Below are 21,737 nucleotides of genomic sequence, written 5' to 3'. Positions count from 1 at the left end.
AAGTCTACGAGATCACACGTCTTAAGGGCAACCAAATTGATCAATATAACCAAACAGTTTCCCACTGAAAACACACAGCCATAGAAGGAATAGGACTATATAGAAATATGAACGGTTCGATTGATATATCCAAAGATGACTGTTCTCGTTCAATTATTTATTAACATATATAAAGGTACAAAGATTTCAAAAGTGGAAATTGAAATTGAAATAAAACACCTGGGTATAGTATAAAACAGTACTGTGAAAATTAATTAAGCCGATGAATTGATGCATTTAGCATTCACAACGGGACCTAACAGAGACTTGTAGAATTTCCTTGATGATGCTTTGGCCTCGCTCAAATCCACAGTTCCTATACACATCCAGTCGTTGGTATCATCACTCATATAGACATCGAAAGGCTCCGTACGGAGAGGACATTCATTCTGATCTCCGCGGGCAGGAACAGCAAATAATTCATAATCCTGGTTCTTATTTTTCTCACAACAAAAAATGCATGTGCTGGAGGGTTTCCATTGCCCCAAGAATGTTGAGCTTGGAAAGTAGCTACGGCTTCGAGAGAGATTTAGCTTCGTCTTAGAGGTGGTGTTGCATTACTTGAGACACAAACCTCATCCCACAGGTTTTTTCATTGTCTTGAGAGATCAGAATACATTGCCCTTATATCAGATTCATGTCGCACTTTAAGCTTGGCACGATAAAACTCAAGTCTCATAGAAACGGATTCCTCCCGCCGGGATTTGTTGTTGGTTCGGCAGCTGTAGGTGTACTAGTTGTTGGCTGGCCTGTAGCCTGTGAAGGCAAAAGGATATTGTTAATCATCAAACACGCAGACTGAGGCTATTGGTTTGGGCTTTTGTTGATTGGTTGGGTTGGTCTAGCACAAAAAGCAATATTTATCTGATTCTGATAGTATGGAGTAGTACCAGTACTGAATGGCATTGAAACTGTAGTCATCGGTGGCAGGAACTGACGGTGAGTCTGACGCTTGACTGAGGTTGAGGATTGTCAACAAACTGATCGTGATTTCGTTTAATGGAATATATTAATATGAGTTAGATACGGAGGCTAACGCTGCAGAATGCTAATGCAACGCCCTTGCAATCCTTGCCCACAATGAAACGACTTCCCCAATAACAATCGCTTATGAATTCCCGTAGGATTTTGCAATCCTTGTTTTTGTTTCCTTAAAAAACAAATATCCTTTCTCCACGGTAACCTCTTCTAGTTTTCTTCTTTCTCAAGAAAAATCCTTCACCTCCTGCAACTAAATTTTAACTTGATTTAAAATTGTACTCATAATATTTTAATTTCACATAACGAAATTATTTTATTATTTCAAGGAACATTTTTTTAATAATCAATTTTTTTTGCTTTGTAACAATATTTAACTATCACAAAAATACTTCACTTTATCTCTAGTACTAAATGATTAGCAGAAAAATACATGATTTTATTACTAATATTTACAATCAAAGAATTACTAAAACTAATTTACAATTATTTTATAATTAAAAAAGAAAATTAGCAAGTGTTCTCTTATTCTGCCAAAGGCCCATTAATTGTTGGCTAATCAATTTGAATATTGAAGTCACAATTACTCTTATACAATATATATATATATATATATATATATATATATTGTCTATTAATACATTAAAATCGATATACTTTTAACAAAATAAAGACGTCCGTACTAGAAATTGTTCTTAAATTATTAAATTATATAACTATACAGTGGGAAATTTCTCCCGACCCTTCAACATTAAATACGAAGTCCATTTTTATGATAAAATTATGCGATTATAACACCAAAAAAAAAAAAAAAGTACAAAGAGGGGATTTGAAATCGACTGCAATTGCAGTTCTTCCATGGACAAGATGACGTAAAACTTTTTATCAAACGTTGGCATGTGATTATTAAGACCACAGTCTCAGCCTGTGTCAAGCAACACAAGCAACCATCAAAATCATGAAAATGTCTGGTTCATTGGCTTTACTGGTGGGAGTCGCCAAAATTTTCACCATCTCAAATTAGTAAGAAAGAAGAAAAGCAGAAAGTAGGGGGAAAAAATGACTTTATAATAAGCAACTGGTGGTCAACAAAGAGTACACATTGCAACTGGTGGATCACAACTGCAAAAAAACAAACCAAAAAAAAGGGACAAAATTTACCATAAAAGTAGAATTTCATTAACCCGGAGAGCAACCACATTTATTCTGATAAGATATAACTCTATTCCATTAAAACAACAGTAGGAGAGTCTAGAGAGCCCACCTGCACTGCTTACACCAAAGAAGGTCAGTACTCAGTAGAAGGAGAAAAGGGACAAGAATGAAAATGAACCGACCACAAGTGTTCCACTTGTCACAATTGTACTGTCGTTGAAAATAGCTAATAATTTCTTTACGAGTTGACATAAGGGACAAACATGCTTGAAAAGAAAAGTCTGCCAGAGAAATTATAATCTTATATTGCAAGATAATGGGCATGATACAAATCGAACTATACATGTACATGATTTTGGCAAAAAACCAAGGAACTGCAATCTCCAGTGCTACTGTAAAAGTAAGTAAGAGCGTACCGCTAAAAGTAGTAACGCAAGTTACAAAACACTCAAGAAGCAATCTATTAAAGTTAACTCCGCAATTTTTTTCTTTGATTACCCTCTTCACTACTTCCCTGCAAGTCGGAAATTAAAAAAAAAAATGTCAGAATAAGATGTAAGTTTCTCCGACTACAACCATCTATATATACACCTTAAAACATCAATGCATTGGATATTACACCAATTCAACACCCCCCCCCCCCCCCCTTCTGAAAATAAGAGGACTGCCCAACACCAGTTAGAACTGAAACCATTGTTTCATCAAAGTGCTCTCAGTTTGCGGGGATTTGTCAAACAATAATCTAAGTTTACTGGCAAATTTTTTTGGCTAATGCCTAGTTTATCTTCCCCCCTCCCCAACTCTTTTCTCGAAATTATATTAAAATCTACTAATACTACAATCAGTGGCCTACCAGAGTCTAATCCATACAAGGGCAAGTCGGTCCTATTTACTCCGTTGTAAATATTTATGGGCATGCCTAGATCTAGCCATTTGCAGGGGTAGATTTTCAAACAAAGCTTCGCAGATCCCAAGGCTACACCCCTATTTATCCTCAACCAGGAATGCATCCGTAAACTTGTAGTTCTAAAATTCAATTTCATGGAAAATCAATTTACACAATGCAAGAAGTACTCATCCTGAACTAAATGGCTTAAACATTCTCATTAATATTCAAGTGTCTATCTGCTCTTTGGGCTTTGAAACTTAGCGCCGAATCAAAATTTTTCCTTCTGAAGATGAAGACGATAGAAAGTATTCACCAACCAAATGTCATTAGCTAGCACAGTACAGACTATTGGACTGAGGATGTGTCAAAAATAACATCTTCTGGTTCAGACAACTTTAGATGGAAACAGCATACAGCATGATAATCATGTTCCATAGAAGACAACAGCAGTTGCTAAAAGAAAACAAATGCTAAAATGTTAAAGCAATAAAATGTAGAAGCATACCCCTTCATCACGTTTAAAATCGTCAGAGGGAATCACAGTAGACTCAGACCTGCATTTAGCATGCACTATAGGACCTAACTGAGATCTATCCATGCCTTCTGTTGACCCATTTGGTGCATTCATGTAGATAGCTCCTTTATACATCCATTCCTCGGTCTCATCACTGTAAAAATCATCAAAGGGTTCTCCACATAATGCGCATACATTCTGGTCTTCATCAGCAGGGACAGCCATTTCTTCATCATCTTTCTTTTCCACAATGGGCTCAGCAGGTAAAAACCCAGGAATTGCATCAGTTCCCAATGCTTCTGTACCACTAAGCCACATGCTAGCACTTACAAACCATTTACGAGAAGGCTTCTGCTTACGGTTCTTAGACATCCGGTTCTTAGTCACATGCCAATCCATATGACTGCTGTGCTCTTCTTGACACTTAAAACGTAGTCCACATGTGGTGCACTGTCGTGGAAGATTAGCATATAGGGAACTTATTGCCGACTCATGGCGCAACTTATGAAGATCGGCATTGAACTCAAGTCCCACAGAATCCTACAAATCAATTACTAGGTTGAAATATAATCTTACATTGCATAAGTAACACCATTGACCCAATGACCCCCCCCCCCCCCCCCCCCCCCAAAAAAAAAAAATAACATACAGGATACTAACAATTCAAATAAATACCTGCACAGGGGTTTGCGTTGTTAATGAGATCAAACCTTGTGCCATGAGGGAACTAATCAAACCAGAAAATGCATGGCCTGGTTGTTGACTGGGGACAACTAGCCCTGCACTTTGAGACCCAGGTATCATTTGAGAAGAAGCAGGAGGGGGACCAGGAGGAAGTGGTGGCGCCGGCCTCCCCTGTAAATGCAAGGAGCTATTCTGAATACTCTGGACATGTAAAGGTTGTTGTCCAGCAGGCACTGGATTTGATGAAACCATACCCATGACGGCATTGTGCCCTCGTTGGGTGTAACCATGACTCAAGGGTGGTGCCAGTAGGTGAGGTGGCATCGATGCTGCAATGGAGGGGAGAAAATTATTTGTAGCCTCCTGAGAAAGAAATTGTGCCCGGCCCTGGTTTTGTTGATTTGGAGTAGCATGTTGATCGTGCAGTTGTGGCTTCATCAAACTCAGTTCCTTGCTTTCGGGATTATACAATGATTTACTTGGTCCCTGATTCAAAATGCGACCAGCAGCATTTATTGAATCAAACTGAGTCCTTGTCTGCTTTTGCTGTGGATAAACAGGTTGTCCAGGAGGCAGGTGAGGTTTATGCAAGTTCATTGGGGCCCAAGCCCCAGTTGATGACTGTATAGCCCCAGTACTAAGCAAGTCAGGACCAGAAGAACCTATTCTAGACACAACTGCTGGAGGCCTAACAAATTGTGCATCAGCACCCACAAACTTGTCAATATAAGGAGCCGCTTTATCAACACCCAAGGAAGGTACACCACTGCCCGGAAAGGGAATATGGGAATCTTTCCCTCGTCCCCTGCCATTAGGAGGGTGTGATGATCGAGAGAAGTGATGTGGCAAATTCCAGCTTTCCTGAGGATAACGAGAACCTAGATTTTGATTTGGCTCAGATTGAAACCCAGATACTTTACCTGTTCCGCGACCAGACTGCGAAAACATATAAAAATTTTAAAATGTAAGATGTAGTTGGAAATCAAGATACATGATCTGATATCACATGCTCTAACAAAAATCATAGTCAGGTTCCCACATCTAATACTTGGTATAATCACCACATTATGCACAAGGGATCCATAATAAAAATAATGACAAGTAAACTTGAATAAACCAACTTATAAAAAAACAAGAGAAGTTTTTGTATGTAAATATATCATTTGGTATCCAGATCAGCAGACTGAAATGATTAAACCAGACAGGCACAGCAAACAAAGTTGAGAAAACATACACCCAGCAAAGAAACTGAATCTTCAGCAGTTACAGAAGAATCATCCAACAGAGGTAGCTGTGCCTGACTAGAATGATTGGTCCTAACATCAGACTCCAACGAGGAAGCATTCAACTTGCTGAAGTCAGGCCTTGCCCCAGTTGATCCATATAGTGGAACAGATGATGGCAAAAAGTCATTTTTCCTGCCACGGTCTAGTAAAGTAGGGCTCATATCTTCCCAATCAAACTCCTCCTCTTCAGTATTCTGCCATGATCTCGATGCTACCTTATTGCCCATTCCATTTATACCCATGTGTCCAACTTGCGGAGGTTTGTTGTTAGAAGCTCTTCTGTCACTTCCATATGCGTCTATCAAAGCTCTAGGTCCTTGATGCTCATGTCCATTGCTAAGATTATAAGAAGTAGAAGTAGATTCGAATCTATTGGGGTTACGCCATTCACTCACCTCCTCATTTCTGCCAATTGCTCTGCCTATTCCATAATCAAATACTGGATGAGATGGAGAGGTCCCCTCAAGCCTTCTAGGTGAATTTTCCACTGCAAACTCATCACCTTCTGATCCAATTGCTAAAGGCGACAAAGATCTTCCAAGTCTGGAAGTTGAAGATGGATGCAGCTTATTAGCACCAAGAGCAAAAGTCGCACGACCGACACTACCTGCTGGATTCGATCTTTGACCTCCAACCTGCGAGGATGTCAACTCTAAATGATTAGTGTCAAACTCGTCATAACCAATGGCAGGATTCTGACCATATTCTTTCAGATTTGAAGATGTTCCTTTTACTTGCTGAATGTTCTGCAAGGGTTATAAACAAATTCCACTTTTTAAATGTCAAAAATTGTCTGCCTCAAGCAAATGTGCACCAATAGACTCAAACTAGAGTCGATAACTGATAACTGAAAATAGTTCACAACCTAAGCAGGTTTCCCAGTCAGGTATATGATTATAACAATAAAGAAAAAGTAATAAGATCACTGACAGGGAAAGAACAAAGCTCAAAAGTACCCCTTCTACCACAAACAGGAAAAAGGCATAAACTAAACCAATACATGCACGGTCTAAAGAAAGCTCCAATATATCAGTAAACAAGTTTTGTCTAGATTTGGAACTCTTGCTACATGCATCCATAGCAAGAACTCATATGGTCAAACTGCGTCTAAGCCATCAACAAAACAACACTTTGCTCTTTTTCCCCAATTTACAACCTAACTTAGTCCATGCACAAACACAAATCACAAATTAAACTTAAATCTTCCCCACTGATACTGTAGCTAGAATTGAAGAAAAATAACCAACTAAACAAATTAGATTAACAATTAGGACCAGAGGTCAGCTGTATATTCAAAGCACCATTTTTCATTTCCTAATTCAGACATGAATTTTCTGACATAATTGAAGAATGCAAATCAAGTAGGCAAAAGCGAACATGGCAAAAAGTATAACAAGCATATAAAAAAAGCTAATACATTCAATGCATCAAACAGCATTTTTCAAAGCCAAAACAGTCGTGAATTATAGATTTCCCAGACCAAAAACCAGAATTCTGCACATCTGCAGACCGAACACCAAGACACAAGTATGTGATTACACCAAAACCAAATACAGGTTCAAAATAAATGTTAAACTTAATCAACTGTCACCTACTCATCCTATACCCATGGTAATTGTAGCCCAGTTTACTAGGACACTATTTTTTACATGTGCCAAGATAAATAACTATCAGCTATATGCATATTGTAGCCCAATATCCTATGACAGCCCCAATGTATGAGAAGACTAATGAACAGGAAAACATAAATAACTATCAGATATATGCATATTGACTTCTAAAAGAAGATTTCATCCCAACTTGCATTTGATGCAAAGCTTTCCAAGAATCGAAAAGGGGCATCTCCAATTGTGAAGCTATTTGCACTTTATGCATATTGCCAAATAGTTATCCCTTTTGAAACTGAATCAACATCATCTGCATTTTGCCTTTTCTTAATTATTTGTACCTAAGCTGCACTGGTCCAGCCAAGCAACATCAAGGAGAAGCTGATCTAGACATGGAGATAATCATCAACAAAACATGAAATGTTCGCCCAGGAGACACACAGCTGACCAGTTGCACTTGGCAGCGACCCAGCAGAATTTGCTATAGTAATTATCAGAGTTACAATAAATTTTCTTAAGAAAACTAATAATTTTTTGGTTATATCTAATGCAACAAATGCCAGAAACAAGAAAAAGAGTGATGTCCAAAAACTTCACTAACATTATACTTTTTATAACAGGCTATAGTTAAATATGGCAATTGCAACATAATATTTGCAAAAAGGTGTACATATATCCACCAAATGGAATACTCCAAACATATAAATCATAGATTTCATCCACGCTAATAAAATTAAGCAACAGTCTAACCCTTCTGTGCTCTGGGAAGCGAAGGGAGATAGAGGAAGAGAGTTATTTAAAAGCTTACACTATCTGTGTTTGAATGTTCAAACTGACGTATGTATTTAGGATTAACATGTATGCCATGAGTTGGTCGAGGAGACTCAGACGCTCGCAGAGAATTAACATTTGATGATTGTTTATTTACTTGAGAAGAAAACTGTAGTTCCGCCTCAATCTTGCGGAGGACTGCTTGTGGAAAAACTGTTGACCAAGTGCCAAAGAGGTGTTGCATAGCACTATACAAGTCAGGATGAACTTGCCTGTATGCCTCACAAAAAACCTAGAAAGATTGTGAAATAAAATTTTTTTATTAGAATATGTGCCTCAAAAAGCAAAGTCCAGATGTTATCTGAAAATAACCAGCAATTAATGGAAACATAAGCTATGATGCACTCACCTCAGGTAAACGGGAAGAAAAGTACCTAACATATTCTTTATTGATGTTCTTAACTATACTGTCCAAAAGATACAACGACGGCAGTTTGTGATTAACTGGGGCCTAAGCACAAACAACAGAAAGCAAATATAAAACTTAGAGCGTACATAAACACCGCCATATCTGAAAACGGAAAAACAAAATCAAAATGTTGATTACGTTCAATTTCCCCACTTTTTCCTATCAACCTTACCCAAAATACAAGGTTGAAAACCAAAGAATTGTACTATTTTATCATAATTAACTGGAAAGTATGAATTCAGCAGTTCACCACTAGTGGGAAAAACTATTTTTTTGTTCATTCTCCATATATCTTCCAATAATTTCTTAAAAATACAGCAATGCAGGATGAAACTCAGAATGCTGAAACTGCAAAATTACAAAATAGGGGATTTTGAAAACTTCAAGAAACTTCAAATCCTAGATTATGCAACAAAATTACAAGTCCAAATTTAAAATTTAACAAGATTGAAGCAGCCGCATAGTACAAATAAACAATCAACAAACCTCGAGAATCCTGGTGCAAATTGCTTCGGCAATGCCATCGCCGTGGGCTCTCTGTTCTCCGGCAATTATAGTCAGATCAGTAATAATCGGCTTCGAATTGAAAGTGAGCTCAGCCAACACCGTCTCGTATAGCTGCACAATCTCATTCGTACTAAGCGTCGTCCCGGCACCATCCCCAACCCTAGCCTCCGCCTCTCGTAGCTTCAGAAGCGCCCGAAACTTGTCAATTATCGGCGTTGACGGCTTCTGCGCCAGCTCATTTGGCATCGCCTTGTTGTTATTAGTGAATGCAAGTGAAGGTGAAGGCGAAGGTCTAGGGTTTTGTAAGATTTTCCCAGATTCCATTCAACTTCAAAGAAATCAATAGTATTAATAATGAATTAGGGTTTGGGTTTTGAAACATGAGCAGTCTGTTCGGTTACTAGAATGGTATCGAACAAGTTCAATACAAGAAGCTCGTCTCTGTCCCGTTTTAGTGCGTTCTTTTAGCGTGATACAAATTCGTGCAATTATCATGAGCCGAGAGTCGAGACGGTGGAGAAATCTTTTTTTTTTTTTAAGGGTTTGGGGACTACTATCCGGATTTGATCTACGGTTATTATAGTGACAGAAGTAGGGTCCACGGGATCTTTTCTGGACAAATAACTGAATTCTTGTCCAAATGTGAAGTACGTGGACGTTGATTAACGCACTCACACCTTTGTTTTAATATGAGTACACAAATGGGAACTTGATCACAGCGATTTTGATTTTAGGTCCGCGAATCGCACGGATTTTAACTGTTTAAAAGAATGTTCAAGTGGACCCCAACAGAAGACAGTCAAGACACTTCCACTGTGCCACAATCACACTCTCCTCTTAGTTTTGTTTCACCATTTACAGATATATATGGACGGTAATAGTGCGCCGTTTGCAGCGGATTTATCATTATCAAACTCAAACGTACATAAAATTTAAATTATTAAATTCACTCACAATTCACTGTAGATTTTAATTTTTTTTAAAAAATTCATCCACTGTAGATTTTGACAATTATCAAACTTATAATGGTACCCAATAGATTGACAATATAGGGATGGTAATAGCGCGGCGTTTGCAGCAGATTTACCATTATCAAACTCAAACCCGCATAAAATTTAAATTATCAAATCCAGTCACAATCCACTGTGGGTTTTAATTTAAAAAAAAAAAACTCATCCGCTATGAATTTTGACAATTATCAAACTTATAATAGTACCCAATAGATTTTTTGTAAGTTTTTACATTTAAAATCACAAATGTTCAATATGTAAATTTATAATAATAACCTAAAATTTCATATAACATTCTCAATTCTAAATTTAACTAATGTAAATGAAAAATTAAAATTTCAACATCAATCCAACCTAAATTCTCAAATATAAGTACAAAATACACAAGTCCATAAAAAAACCACAAACTAGCATCTAAAAATAACAATTACCGATTCATATTATCATTCAACACAAGTTTGAAAAGAAGAACTTTGTTTCATTCACCACCATTAGCACCTATCCAAGACGATTCCTACAATAATAATTAGGATTAATATTTTCTAAAGAATAATACATTTTTAATACTAATCAGAAGAACAAAATTATTATAATGAAATAGTCTGTGCATTAAGTTAAAGAATAATAATCCATACAAAATTATAATAAGCATATAATTATCCATGCATTAGGTTAAAGCTTGTTAGAACTTACGCACGTTATAACCTGCGCACGTGTTTTCACTTTACATATTTACTTTATATATTTTTAGATTTAAATTTTTTTAACTAAAATTAAATTAAAAATATTTAAAAAAGTTGCAGGTATCCGATGGATATTTGGCTAACATCAAACCCATCTACAACTTAGTGCGGGTTTTAATTTATAATACCAAACTCGTCCACAACCCATAAAATTACCCACATTGGGAGGGTTTTAGCAGGCGAGTTTGAGCGAATTTGCGGGTTTGCGCGTACCATTGCCATCTTTACAGATATACAGTTTTTTTCACGGTTATTGAATTTTTGCTCCCTTTCTGTAAATATTGGTTGTGTTGGTGAGGAAAAAAAATGAGACTATAAATAAGACGACTTACCCCTAAATAAAATTAGTGAAATCTACAAATATAGTCAGAAGGTTATTTGTATTTAGCCAATCTTCTATTTTTCGTGCAACAAGAAGGCCAGACTTGTGGATATACAAGTCATCCCGCAAGGGGGGAGTCCCATAAGGGTGAGTTAAACGAGATTATAAATAAGAGCACTAACTCCTTAATAAAGGACCAAACTCACTCGCGCGCATACAACACAAGACTTCACCCCGTGAGGGAGTCTCCACTAAGGGTGAGATAAACGAGACTATAAATAATAGCACTAACCCCTTAATAAAATTAATGAAATCTGTAAATTTTTCATGCAAGAAAGAGGCCAAGGGCGCTCGTACACATACAACTTGAGATGTCACCTTGTGTGGAAAGTCCCCCCTAAGGATAAGTTAAACAAAACTATAAATTAGGAATGGCAAAAGGTCGGGTCGGGTCGGGCTCGGGCTTGGCCAAGCCCTACCCGACCTGATAAAAAAAAAATTTGAAACCCGATCCTAAAAAAACCCGAACACTATTTAGTTAGGGTCGGGTCCGACCCAACCCGACCCTACCGAAATAGTTAACCCTCCCATTTCCCACCACCATTTCAACCAATTCGGCAATTCCTCAACCATTTCAAACACAATTCAATTCCACTTTCCACAATCATTTCAGCCCCATACACAAATCAATTCCAAAATCCAACATGAAAAACACACAATGTAATTCCACAACCATTTTAGCCATACACAATTCAATTTAACAACCCAACATAAAAAATAAAAATAAAAAATAAAAAAACTCGTCTTATACAAATAAAAACTCATAAAAACACACAATTTAGTTTTTTTTTTTAATAGGGTCGAGTCGGGTCGACTTTAAGCTCGACCCTAACCCGAATTTGTTTGAGCCTTAAAATTTTGACCCTAACCTAAAAAATTCGGATCAAAACCCTAAAAATTAGGGTCGGGTCAATCGGGGCAAAAATAGGGTCGGACTAAATTTCCAAGCCTACTATAAATAAGAGCATTGACTTCTTTCTAAAATGATTGAAATCTACAAAAATTTTCATGCAATAAATAGGTCAAATCGTTTGTGCACATTCACATCACCCCCAACTGAGAGACGTGGGGTTGTGGGTCACTCTTTGGGGGGGGAGGGGGGGGGGGGTTCCCGCCATGGGGTGAGTTAAACGAGACTATAAATAAAAGCATTAACTCCTCAATAAAATTATTGAAATCTACAAATTCTCTATGCAAAAAAAAAAAAAAAGGCGAAACTCGCTTGCGCACATACACGTTATCTTTGTAGGGGGGTGTTAGTTATCTCGAGCCAAGGTAACATATTTCAAGAATGAACGCCTCCGAGCTTGATTTCGTGCACGTAGGCCTCATCTTAATGGATTTGTTACCACACTATATTTGGTTTATACACACACACACACTAAAATGTGCTCTCTTATCTAAGCAAAATAGAATATTGGTACTTTAAAAGACCAACTCAAATCTCTAACATTCTAGACATTTTTTTTTTTTTTGTAAACGCAAAATAGACTCCAATAATTTCATAGAATTTTTTGTTCTTTGTTTCTCCAATCAAGGTTCAAACGTTATCAAATTGTAGTCCTTGTAAAGAAAACAAACAACAACATTAGGCACCATTGGCAAATGTTTGATGTTTGGCTACTGTTGACAACCTTACACCTCCGATCACTACCACCAACCACAATAAAATCAAGCTCCAGCTCGCCTACAATTAAATTTTTTAGAATCGAGATGAGAATTTCAGCGATACCAAAAGTAATTTAAACTGTTTGTAAAATGTCAGCAATGATTGATAGTGGCTCTTTTTACCTTTTTTTATTAATAACAAAAATTTATTATTATTGTTTTTAGCTATAATTAGTGACGTCCCAATCACTTCCCACCCATATTAGAGGTTGAAAATCTCAAACCTCTTGTTTGCACTCAAGTTTTAACCATCTGTATTAGTTAGCACCTCTCTTCGTATTAAAATACACTACAATGAATATTTCAATGAGTGTACAATCTAATATGGTATGTACGGCGTCCCAAACACACCCCGAAAAAAGCAAAAATGATAATAATAATTATAACATTTGCCCTTTAACATAAACGATCAGTCGTTTATTGTTTCAACCAATTAGGATTGAGACTTGAATTAAACGTGTAGGGTTAGTTTTGAATGCCTATAGTTGAGGTACGAAAAAGTGCAGCTATAGAAACTAATGGGGTTATTATATTTTTATTATAGAAATTATTGATAAATAACTTTTGGATACAATACGTATTACACTCCAACATTTTACTAATAAAGAATTATAATACTGTACATTTTATTACTTTTTAGTCGTGACTGTTAATTGATCGTCGACATCTTGTTGACGTAATAAGATTGAAAGTATCTTTATACATAAAATAAAACCAAAATTATAATTTCATTAAACATAAAGGATAAATTATCAATAGAAACACAACACAGTTGGCATTGACCTCAAGAAAACGTTAACATAATTTGTATTAATATTTTGTAAATTCATTAATATTCTCTGAATATATTTTTTTTCAAATTAAGTGCAAAATTGGTAGATTAAAGACCAACAAATATTCTCTGAATTTTTTTTCAAATTAAGCGCCAACAGTAAAATCATTTAAAATTGCTTTCAGAAAGGGGTGTACCTGGATATGGGTAAAGTGCATTTAGCCGTTTAGCCCATTTCGCTTTTGCAGACGAGAGGAAAAGGCAGGCCCCATTTTGTTTCCTGTAGTTTTAGCGCGAGAAGCCAAATTCGTCCGCGTTAAGTATAACAGTCAGTTCCTCCTTTTGAAGGCTAGGCAAGTCGCAAAATGCGTGTGCGTGTGTGACTCTCGACGCTCTTAGAACATACAAAAGACAGGTTACTAGTCGCACATGACAGTCGCGTGCCCCCAAACACAGTCCATGCATCTCACCAAACATAAACAAACGATTCTTATTCCAATCAAACGTCCCTATCAAACTACTCTCGTTGCCAATACAATTACAACTTACCGGCCAGAGTCATAATCAAAAACCCTTTTTTACATGGGTACCAAATTTCACAATTTCATTTATGAAAAAATTGAAATAAAAAAAAAAGAGAGAGTTAATTTTCACACGTGCAATAAGGGGTTCGAGTCTTCCATCTATTTTCTTTTTTGTTTAATATTAAAAAAATAGATTCAGTTTATTTTTGGGTCCGATATTATAAAGTTGTCTAAAAGATTATAGGTTTTTCAATTGTAAATATTGATTGATCTACAATATAATTTTTTCTTAACAAAAAGTGATTTGAAATATTATAAAACTATCATGTTTGGTATTAATTTATTTTATACTATTAATTTATTTTTTATTTTGTTATCTCAATATTATAATAATAATAATAATAATATCTTTAAAGTTAATAATTTATATTTTTATAATATATATAAGGATATATATAAAATTATGTTAAGTATAAAAGTAATTTTAAAAATTAAATTTTGAAAAACTTATTCCTTTTTTACTTTTCAAAGTCTGTTGTAAGAAAGAATGGTTTTGTAAAAATTGATTTTTTTAAAAATTAATTAAATATTAAAATTAACATTTAATTTTTTTAAAATTACATTTAATTCCCTTAAAAAAATAATCGTGATCCTAAATGAGGCCTTAATGGCAAAACGTGGCAGGGTTGGATAATTAGAATTGGACCTGAGCATGGCTACGACTGTAACACGAGTTACTAGTGAACGAAGTGAGTATAAATATCTAAGCAGCCAAATGGCAGCCGTGAATGAAAAATTTAGTTGTTATTTAGGATCAGACTACAATGTAATTGTGGTACCGTACCACAGTTACACCAGCCGTTGAATCTACTTACATGAGTGGGGTCTATTTAAATGAGTGGAAATTCAACGGTTGGATGCAACTGTGGTATCCTACCACAGTTGCACCACAATTTTGTCCTGTTATTTAATGGAAAGAAAATTCTCATCCGTCAAAAACTTTAAAAGCAAATAAAAAAAGCATGGAAAGCAATGAAAACATTGGAAAATCAACAACAGACGCGGTACCAATAATTCAATTTTGACAAGTGTTTAACAACTTGTATCAACGTAACTCCCCCGCAATGCAAGCTTAGCCAGGTGTCTGTCTTTTATCACTCAAATTTTATTTTTTTTATGCATCAAAACAATCAATTATTAAACCCCACAACATGTTGTCTCTGCTTTGTTCACCACCGTTGAAGTTGCTGCAACCTGCAAGCAATTCACGGTCCAGAATTTGCAGCAGCTGAATGCATGCTGTGATGGCGTGTGCTGTTTCAATCAACCTGGGTCCGCATGATTGTTAATAATAAAATATGTATGCCTTGAAATTATTAGGGCCGTGCCATTGGCCAGAGCAAAGGTTGTGTTTAAGAAATAAAAATTAGAAACAAAAATATTTGAATATTATCCTGGTGCCTCGTCAGCCGTGAGTTTCTTAGAAGGCGAAAATATCCCTCTCAAGTCTCAAGCGTCCTATAATTCAGTTGACGAGAAGGGTGGATTTGTCAACTTTCAAATTAGAACGGCTGGGAATATCTAAGAATAATTTCCAAAATTTGATTGTAATTGAGTGCCTCAAAATTGGAAATGTTTGAATTGCCTACTGTTTCAAAGAATCAAACTCAACGGTCAGAACAACTTCGTGGAGCAGGAACAAGACAACATTTTGTCTTCAAAATAGTACAAAACCTTAACCTATGATCATTTTCATTTAAAAAAAAAAACACTGTTAATAATATTTCTATCTATTTATTTATAATATGATCAGTAATGTCATGGACTCGCAGCACTTTAATTTTTTCCAAAATACCATGATTTAATTTTCTATAAGCATACTTAACGTCTTAAAAAATCAATTAGTACTCCTACTTGTCCACTTGCATTCCTCCCTCCAATTCTATCATAAGGGTAATATATCAATCTGAGATTAGCTTCTTTTTTTTTTATCCCCCAATTTTATTTACCAGTAACCCCTTGTCAATGTCAAAATCAAGCGTTAAAAAAGAAAGCAGAAGTAACTTTTTTAATTTTTAAAAACTTCGATCAGGCATTCAGGCTGTCACTTTGTCACTACGTGTAATGTATCACAGCTAGCCCATACTTTACGTCATCTCCCTCCCTTTGCCTATAAATTCCTCATCCTCCCTCCAGAACTTGGAGCAGCACAAGCACAACGCACATACACACGTATACAATTTCTCTTCTCTCCGGCTTCGGGTACAAAACTTGTCGAATTCGTTGAATTACCCCCCTACCATTCGCATTCTTCACAAAAACACAATGATCTCTTCAGTTAAGCACACCCCATTTTCAGCATCCACAGATTTCTTGCCAAAGAAACGTTTTTTAACCCCAACGCTAAAGTTCTCTCCGCTACCCATCATCCAAAATTCAATCTTTAACAACAAATTCTCTTCAGAAAAGCCTCTTCATATTTCATCAACTCAAAATCTCACATTTTCGCCAAAAGAGCAACAAAAAGAGCTTAAAACACAGTGCAATGCCTATGAGGCTGACAGGTCACGTCCTCTGGACATAAACATCGAGGTTCTTGATGAGCAGGCTCGGTTTGAGGCTGCCCAGAGGCTCAAAATTGGCATATATTTTGCCACATGGTGGGCTTTAAATGTGGTGTTTAATATCTATAACAAAAAAGTGTTGAATGCTTTTCCTTATCCTTGGCTTACTTCTACTCTTTCACTGGCTTGTGGCTCTCTCATGATGTTGGTTTCTTGGGCCACCAGAATCGCTGAAGCCCCTAAAACCGATCTTGAGTTCTGGAAGAGTTTGTTTCCTGTGAGTTAAATTTGCTTTTTCAATTCATTTGCTTTGCTTCGATGCTTTATAGGTTCTATTGTCTTTGGTTGCTTGAGAATTGAGACCATGATTTAGGAATGCACTTGAAATTCACCGTAATGGAGCATTGGGTGGAGATTGAGAAATTCAGATTTATACAATACTTATTCTTGGTGAATTTGCCGTGCAGGTTGCAGTGGCACATACAATTGGGCATGTAGCAGCAACCGTAAGTATGTCAAAAGTTGCAGTTTCATTCACTCACATCATCAAGAGTGGTGAGCCTGCATTCAGTGTATTGGTTTCAAGGTTCTTGTTCGGTGAGACACTTCCCATGCCGGTTTATATGTCACTCCTGCCGATTATTGGAGGCTGTGCCCTTGCTGCTGTTACAGAGCTCAACTTCAACATGATTGGTGAGATAAACTGTTCTAAATGTGGTTGAAATGATTCTGATTACATATTAAAAAAAAAATTCCCTTTTCTTCGGATGAATACTTGAAAATATTTCATGCTTAGTGATGGTGTTGCTGGTTTTGATTGTTGAATTTGCTGACGGTGTTTTCAGGATTTATGGGAGCTATGATATCGAATTTGGCATTCGTGTTTCGGAACATTTTCTCCAAGAAAGGGATGAAGGGAAAGTCTGTTGGTGGGATGAACTATTATGCTTGTTTGTCTATGATGTCTCTTTTGATTCTCACACCATTTGCAATTGCTGTGGAGGGCCCTCAGATGTGGGCTGCTGGCTGGCAAAAGGCTATTGCTCAAATTGGTCCCAACTTCGTGTGGTAAATACTATGACCTCGTATTTTATATGAACTCTTTTTTCTACTGTGTATTTTTACTTGTTCATTACCAGTATTTACTGTCATTGATATTTTATTACACGACAATAGATTTTCCAATCTCGGTAGTTATGCTTAAGTGTCATTTGCATCCGCGCAGATGACAGACAGTTAGGCTCTTAATTTTTCTCAACTAAAATTGCCTATTTTATTAATTAAAATTGCTTTTGTCGAATGGTTTATAGGCCAAATAGTTTCTCATCATTTGTTCATTAGAATTTCAGCTCCAAAACTCTGGTGTCTTATTTTATTATTTTTGTTTTGTGATGGGAGGTAGATTTATCTGCTTTTAGATGCATTTGCATGATATTTCTCAAGAATTGAAGAAAATAGATACTTCCTGTCTGCTTGATATCAGAAAAAGTTCCATTTTGATTTGAAACATTATAGATTTTAATAATTTTTAGTCGTGTGGTCCCAAAATGAGCACTCGTTAACTTCCTCAATGTTTTTCTAAGATAAATTTGTGACTCTGGATTGTCACAGGTGGGTAGCGGCACAGAGTATCTTCTATCACTTGTACAACCAAGTTTCATACATGTCTCTCGATCAAATTTCTCCATTGACATTCAGCATTGGCAACACAATGAAGCGAATCTCTGTCATAGTCTCCTCCATCATCATCTTCCACACGCCAGTTCAACCCGTCAATGCTCTTGGAGCCGCCATTGCAATACTCGGCACCTTCATCTATTCACAGGTATATTCTCATATCTTTCTAGTCAAGTATGAAAAATTCAAAATTGTTGTTCACATTTTCCCTGGGGACCAAATGGTTTACAATTGGCAGAAAATTTTTCCTCCTTTTGGCTTTGTACTGCCCACTTGGTTGTATGGAGACAAAAGACCTGCAGAACAGCCTTTCAATCTTCTTTAGGGCCATTTACCAGTAGGGGTTAAAAAAAAAAAAAAGAAATCCAATTTGATGATAATTTGTCCCTTCCTCTGAATGTAGTTTTTGGTCCAAGATTTGGGAATTTATGTGACTAAATCTAAGCCCAGTTTGCAATGAGCCCTGTCTGGTGAAACTACTCTCATAAACGTTGAATTGTTGCTAAGACTGATTGTTGTGAGTGTAGCTGATGGAATTTTGATATATTTTTGAGCAGGCAAAGCAGTGAAGGTGTGAAGGATTTTGAGGTGGTTTTGCCGCATAGTCTATGAGTTCTGCTGGAACTATTCGCATCGAAGTCTGACAGAAGATTGATTGAAAAAAAAAAAGACGCGGCTACAGTGGACGGAATGATGCTTTTATTCCTTGTAATCAAGAGTAGTATCTATATTATTCTCATGATGCTTGCAGCCAGATAAGTGTACAAGGTTTTTTTTCACCCGAGAGCAGATTGTGGGTTAATGCCTTTGTTGTAAATAAGAATAAATGAGTTACTGAGCTGTAATGATGTTAATAGAGTTATTTATTCATTCATTTATTTCCCTTCATTAAGATTAATGCAAAAAATTACATATTACAGTTCTCCATTTCTGTACTTCGAACCATCTCGGCTGTCACCTCGGTTTCCAGGATCAAAAACCTGTGGTGTTGTAACACTTCCAGTTAAAGCTTTGCTGATTCACATAAAACGATGATCTAAGATTTTGGATCTCTTCGTGCCCCAAACACCGAGGTTGTACATTTGGGGAAACCAATATTAAAATGCAATGTCTCACTCTTATTTGTTCTATGACGACGGAAGGCCAAATTTGCTTTACACTGAAAGGGCTTGCCCATGTGACATGGGCCTAGCTTGGGTCGAAGCTATTCTTCAACCCAACTGCTTTCAGATTAGCATGCTAAGGAGCACCCGAAATGAGTTTTAGATTTCTAAGATAATCCTTGACAAACTTGCTTTTCCCTTTGGGTCATTAATAATTTTATTCATTCTCTTTGACGTTAACTAGAAAGGTCGTGATCATTGTTTTTGTTAGAAATGCTATAAATCTTCGCAAGCAGAATGAATAATAATTGTAAAACAAAAAATCTACGGTTGTGGGTGCACAAAAGTCCAGCAGAGCCTTCATATTTATATTCATATCAACATATATAGGGGTAATCATCTATAAACCTTTTAACAAGTGCATTTTTTTTAAAAAAAAATTCAATTCTATGGGTTTACCTTGAGTATTATTTTCTTATTCATCGGAGTATTATTTTGATTATAGAAATATATCATTCCAAAGTACTCACAGCGGAATATCTAAATTACCCCTAACCTTTGGTGTAAATCCCACTTATAATTATGCCTCAAAATAACAATTCCTGTGCTGATTTTCCAACAATCAATGATGAATCGCATTTTGTGGAGAACTGTTACTGTTGGCTTTATGGATCATCGGAATCAATTGAGTAGATCCTTTTCATGTCAAATAATTTTCTCAGAAAAGTTTCTTTTTCTACTTTTGACTTTTGCGAATAAAACATGATTTATATTTCCCACAATTTTCAGTGCAATGGACCATCGTTTAACTATTTAATCAATATTCTGATTTAGGATGGGTTTTGTGCACTGTTGGTCAGTTGCTAACCGGCTGTTGTAATTGGAGACTGGCGGATAAGAAAACTTTTGAGAAATTGTAGAATGACATTGATTTGAAAGATGAAATATAATTTTTTGTGGGTCCAAAATATTAGAGAAAGATCTGCAGATGGTAGGATATGTCATAAATATTCTGTTGTTTGGCAGAGTGATAGATTTTATAAATGAAATCCATAGTTATGTTAAGACTAAATTTTGATGAATCTTAATATGGACCTATAAGTAGTTCCACGATATTGCCTCTGCTCTGCCAAATAGTAGAGCATTAGTGGCTTGGTGCACACACTCCACTTACAAATAGTAATTTTAATTAAATATATCTTAAAAATAGAGTATTTAGTTAAATATACTCCCATATTTAAAAATTATGTAGGTATACCATTTTATGTGGAGTATTCTCTAAAATATTCTTAAAAAAATATATAAAACACACATAAATCACCTCCAACACACTCTTTATTTCTCACATTTTTTCACTCCACACTCTCAAAATCACTCATGAACAGCCAATGTATTGATATTTTGGTTTGTAAATAGGTATATTATTCATCTAATTAATAAGGTATTTGAAACTTTATATTTATTTTGTGTTATTTATTCATTTTCTTAACATTATATTATTTTTAGGGTTTAGTTTGGTTTATAATAAACAATAAAACAACTCACATGTGATGGATTTTCTAACTACATTTATTGAAGCCTCAATTTGTTCCAAAAATTTTCTTCTGCACCTGTATTACACAATTACAATAATGTATATATGAATTTACACGACTGTCATAATGTAAGTGCGCAAAATGTCAATTGTTATGGAACCCTAGCATTTTACTAGTGTAAAAAATATGTTTTTTTCACTACATATGTCATCTAACTATTATTGGACTATAGTCATATACTTTAATAAGTTACACGATAATTGTGGTGTACGTATAAACTTACATACTATAGTCGTGCATATATGAAAAATATTTCAGTTGTTATTAGACCCTAACATTCTATTAGTCGATAAAAATATTTTTTGAAGAAGAAATATGTCTTCTGACTATATACTAGATTGTAGTCATGCATTTTTGCAACTTACACAAATTTTATTATGTATGTATAAATTTACAACAGTCATGCAAGTGTGAAAAATTTAATAGTTATTATGACACCTAACATTCTGTTAGTGTAAAGAATGCATTTTTTTTTAAATAAATATATCATTTGACTGTTTATTGTACTATAGTTGTGTATTTTAGCAAGTTACACAACTGTTGTCATGTGTCATCATGTAAATGGGCGGACGGTTCCACACTTAGTTATATGTCTTGTTTGATTTTGTTTTTGTATTTGTTGTATAATCATGTATTGTATTATTATAGAAAATGACTTCACATACTCAACAAGGTGCAACAATTAAGTTTTATGTGGTAAATCAACTTTAATTCAGCCAATTTCAATTCAGAGCAGCAAGTTTGTGGGGCTAGAACAAGCGATAACAAAGACATGAAGTAACAGCAGCAAAGTGTTGTGG

The 21,737-nt window shown here is 35.8% G+C and overlaps 2 protein-coding genes and 1 long non-coding RNA gene across 8 annotated transcripts; 1 reads left to right on the top strand and 2 right to left on the bottom strand.

The window, feature by feature from the left end:
- Nucleotides 1-120: 120 nt before the first annotated feature.
- LOC102631201 (polyadenylation and cleavage factor homolog 4) lies at nucleotides 121-9,452 on the bottom strand. 6 transcript variants are annotated; one of them, XR_008052323.1, is made up of 10 exons: nucleotides 8,879-9,452; nucleotides 8,333-8,434; nucleotides 7,961-8,215; nucleotides 5,494-6,291; nucleotides 4,251-5,195; nucleotides 3,567-4,115; nucleotides 2,589-2,686; nucleotides 2,179-2,286; nucleotides 930-1,270; nucleotides 121-795 (listed from the first exon to the last, which is right to left on the bottom strand). XR_008052323.1 is itself a non-coding variant. In XM_015527012.3 (7 exons), the coding sequence occupies exons 1-7, from the start codon at nucleotides 9,221-9,223 to the stop codon at nucleotides 2,642-2,644; spliced, it is 3,039 nt and encodes a 1,012-aa protein (XP_015382498.2). In that variant the 5' UTR covers nucleotides 9,224-9,452; the 3' UTR covers nucleotides 2,455-2,641. The 6 variants fall into 6 exon arrangements, 3 of the variants coding, with proteins under 3 accessions (XP_015382498.2, XP_006467996.2, XP_024950641.2); XR_003063843.2 differs by having other exon boundaries at nucleotides 121-1,270; XR_008052324.1 differs by lacking the exons at nucleotides 121-795; nucleotides 930-1,270; nucleotides 2,179-2,286 and adding an exon at nucleotides 1,988-2,139.
- A 3,082-nt stretch (nucleotides 9,453-12,534) lies between these two features.
- On the bottom strand, nucleotides 12,535-14,207 carry LOC127900420 (uncharacterized). The gene is made up of 2 exons (XR_008052524.1): nucleotides 13,672-14,207; nucleotides 12,535-12,721 (listed from the first exon to the last, which is right to left on the bottom strand). It is a non-coding gene; the product is annotated as an uncharacterized LOC127900420 (long non-coding RNA).
- A 1,977-nt stretch (nucleotides 14,208-16,184) lies between these two features.
- LOC127900215 (glucose-6-phosphate/phosphate translocator 2, chloroplastic) lies at nucleotides 16,185-19,113 on the top strand. The gene is made up of 5 exons (XM_052434563.1): nucleotides 16,185-16,839; nucleotides 17,030-17,255; nucleotides 17,408-17,630; nucleotides 18,174-18,387; nucleotides 18,797-19,113. Exons 1-5 carry the CDS (start codon nucleotides 16,324-16,326, stop codon nucleotides 18,806-18,808), a joined length of 1,191 nt encoding a protein of 396 aa, XP_052290523.1. The 5' UTR covers nucleotides 16,185-16,323; the 3' UTR covers nucleotides 18,809-19,113.
- Nucleotides 19,114-21,737: the final 2,624 nt, after the last annotated feature.

The sequence above is a fragment of the Citrus sinensis genome, chromosome 2 (genome assembly GCF_022201045.2).
Source record: "Citrus sinensis cultivar Valencia sweet orange chromosome 2, DVS_A1.0, whole genome shotgun sequence".
Taxonomy (NCBI): domain Eukaryota; kingdom Viridiplantae; phylum Streptophyta; class Magnoliopsida; order Sapindales; family Rutaceae; genus Citrus; species Citrus sinensis.
Note: the sequence above shows the minus strand (reverse complement) of the source record. Positions and strands in the feature narration are given on the sequence as shown.

Excerpts from the sequence above, each read along its gene's own strand:
- LOC102631201 (XM_015527012.3), bottom strand. The coding sequence starts at position 9,223 with ATGGAATCTGGGAAAATCTTACAAAACCCTAGACCTTCGCCTTCACCT. Across the intron at positions 8,216-8,332 it reads TTTCTTCCCGTTTACCTGAG|GTTTTTTGTGAGGCATACAG; the intron begins GTGAGTGCATCA and ends CAATCTTTCTAG. Across the intron at positions 2,687-3,566 it reads ATTTTAAACGTGATGAAGGG|GGAAGTAGTGAAGAGGGTAA; the intron begins GTATGCTTCTAC and ends TCCGACTTGCAG.
- LOC127900215 (XM_052434563.1), top strand. The coding sequence starts at position 16,324 with ATGATCTCTTCAGTTAAGCACACCCCATTTTCAGCATCCACAGATTTC. Across the intron at positions 16,840-17,029 it reads TCTGGAAGAGTTTGTTTCCT|GTTGCAGTGGCACATACAAT; the intron begins GTGAGTTAAATT and ends TTTGCCGTGCAG. Across the intron at positions 17,256-17,407 it reads GCTCAACTTCAACATGATTG|GATTTATGGGAGCTATGATA; the intron begins GTGAGATAAACT and ends CGGTGTTTTCAG.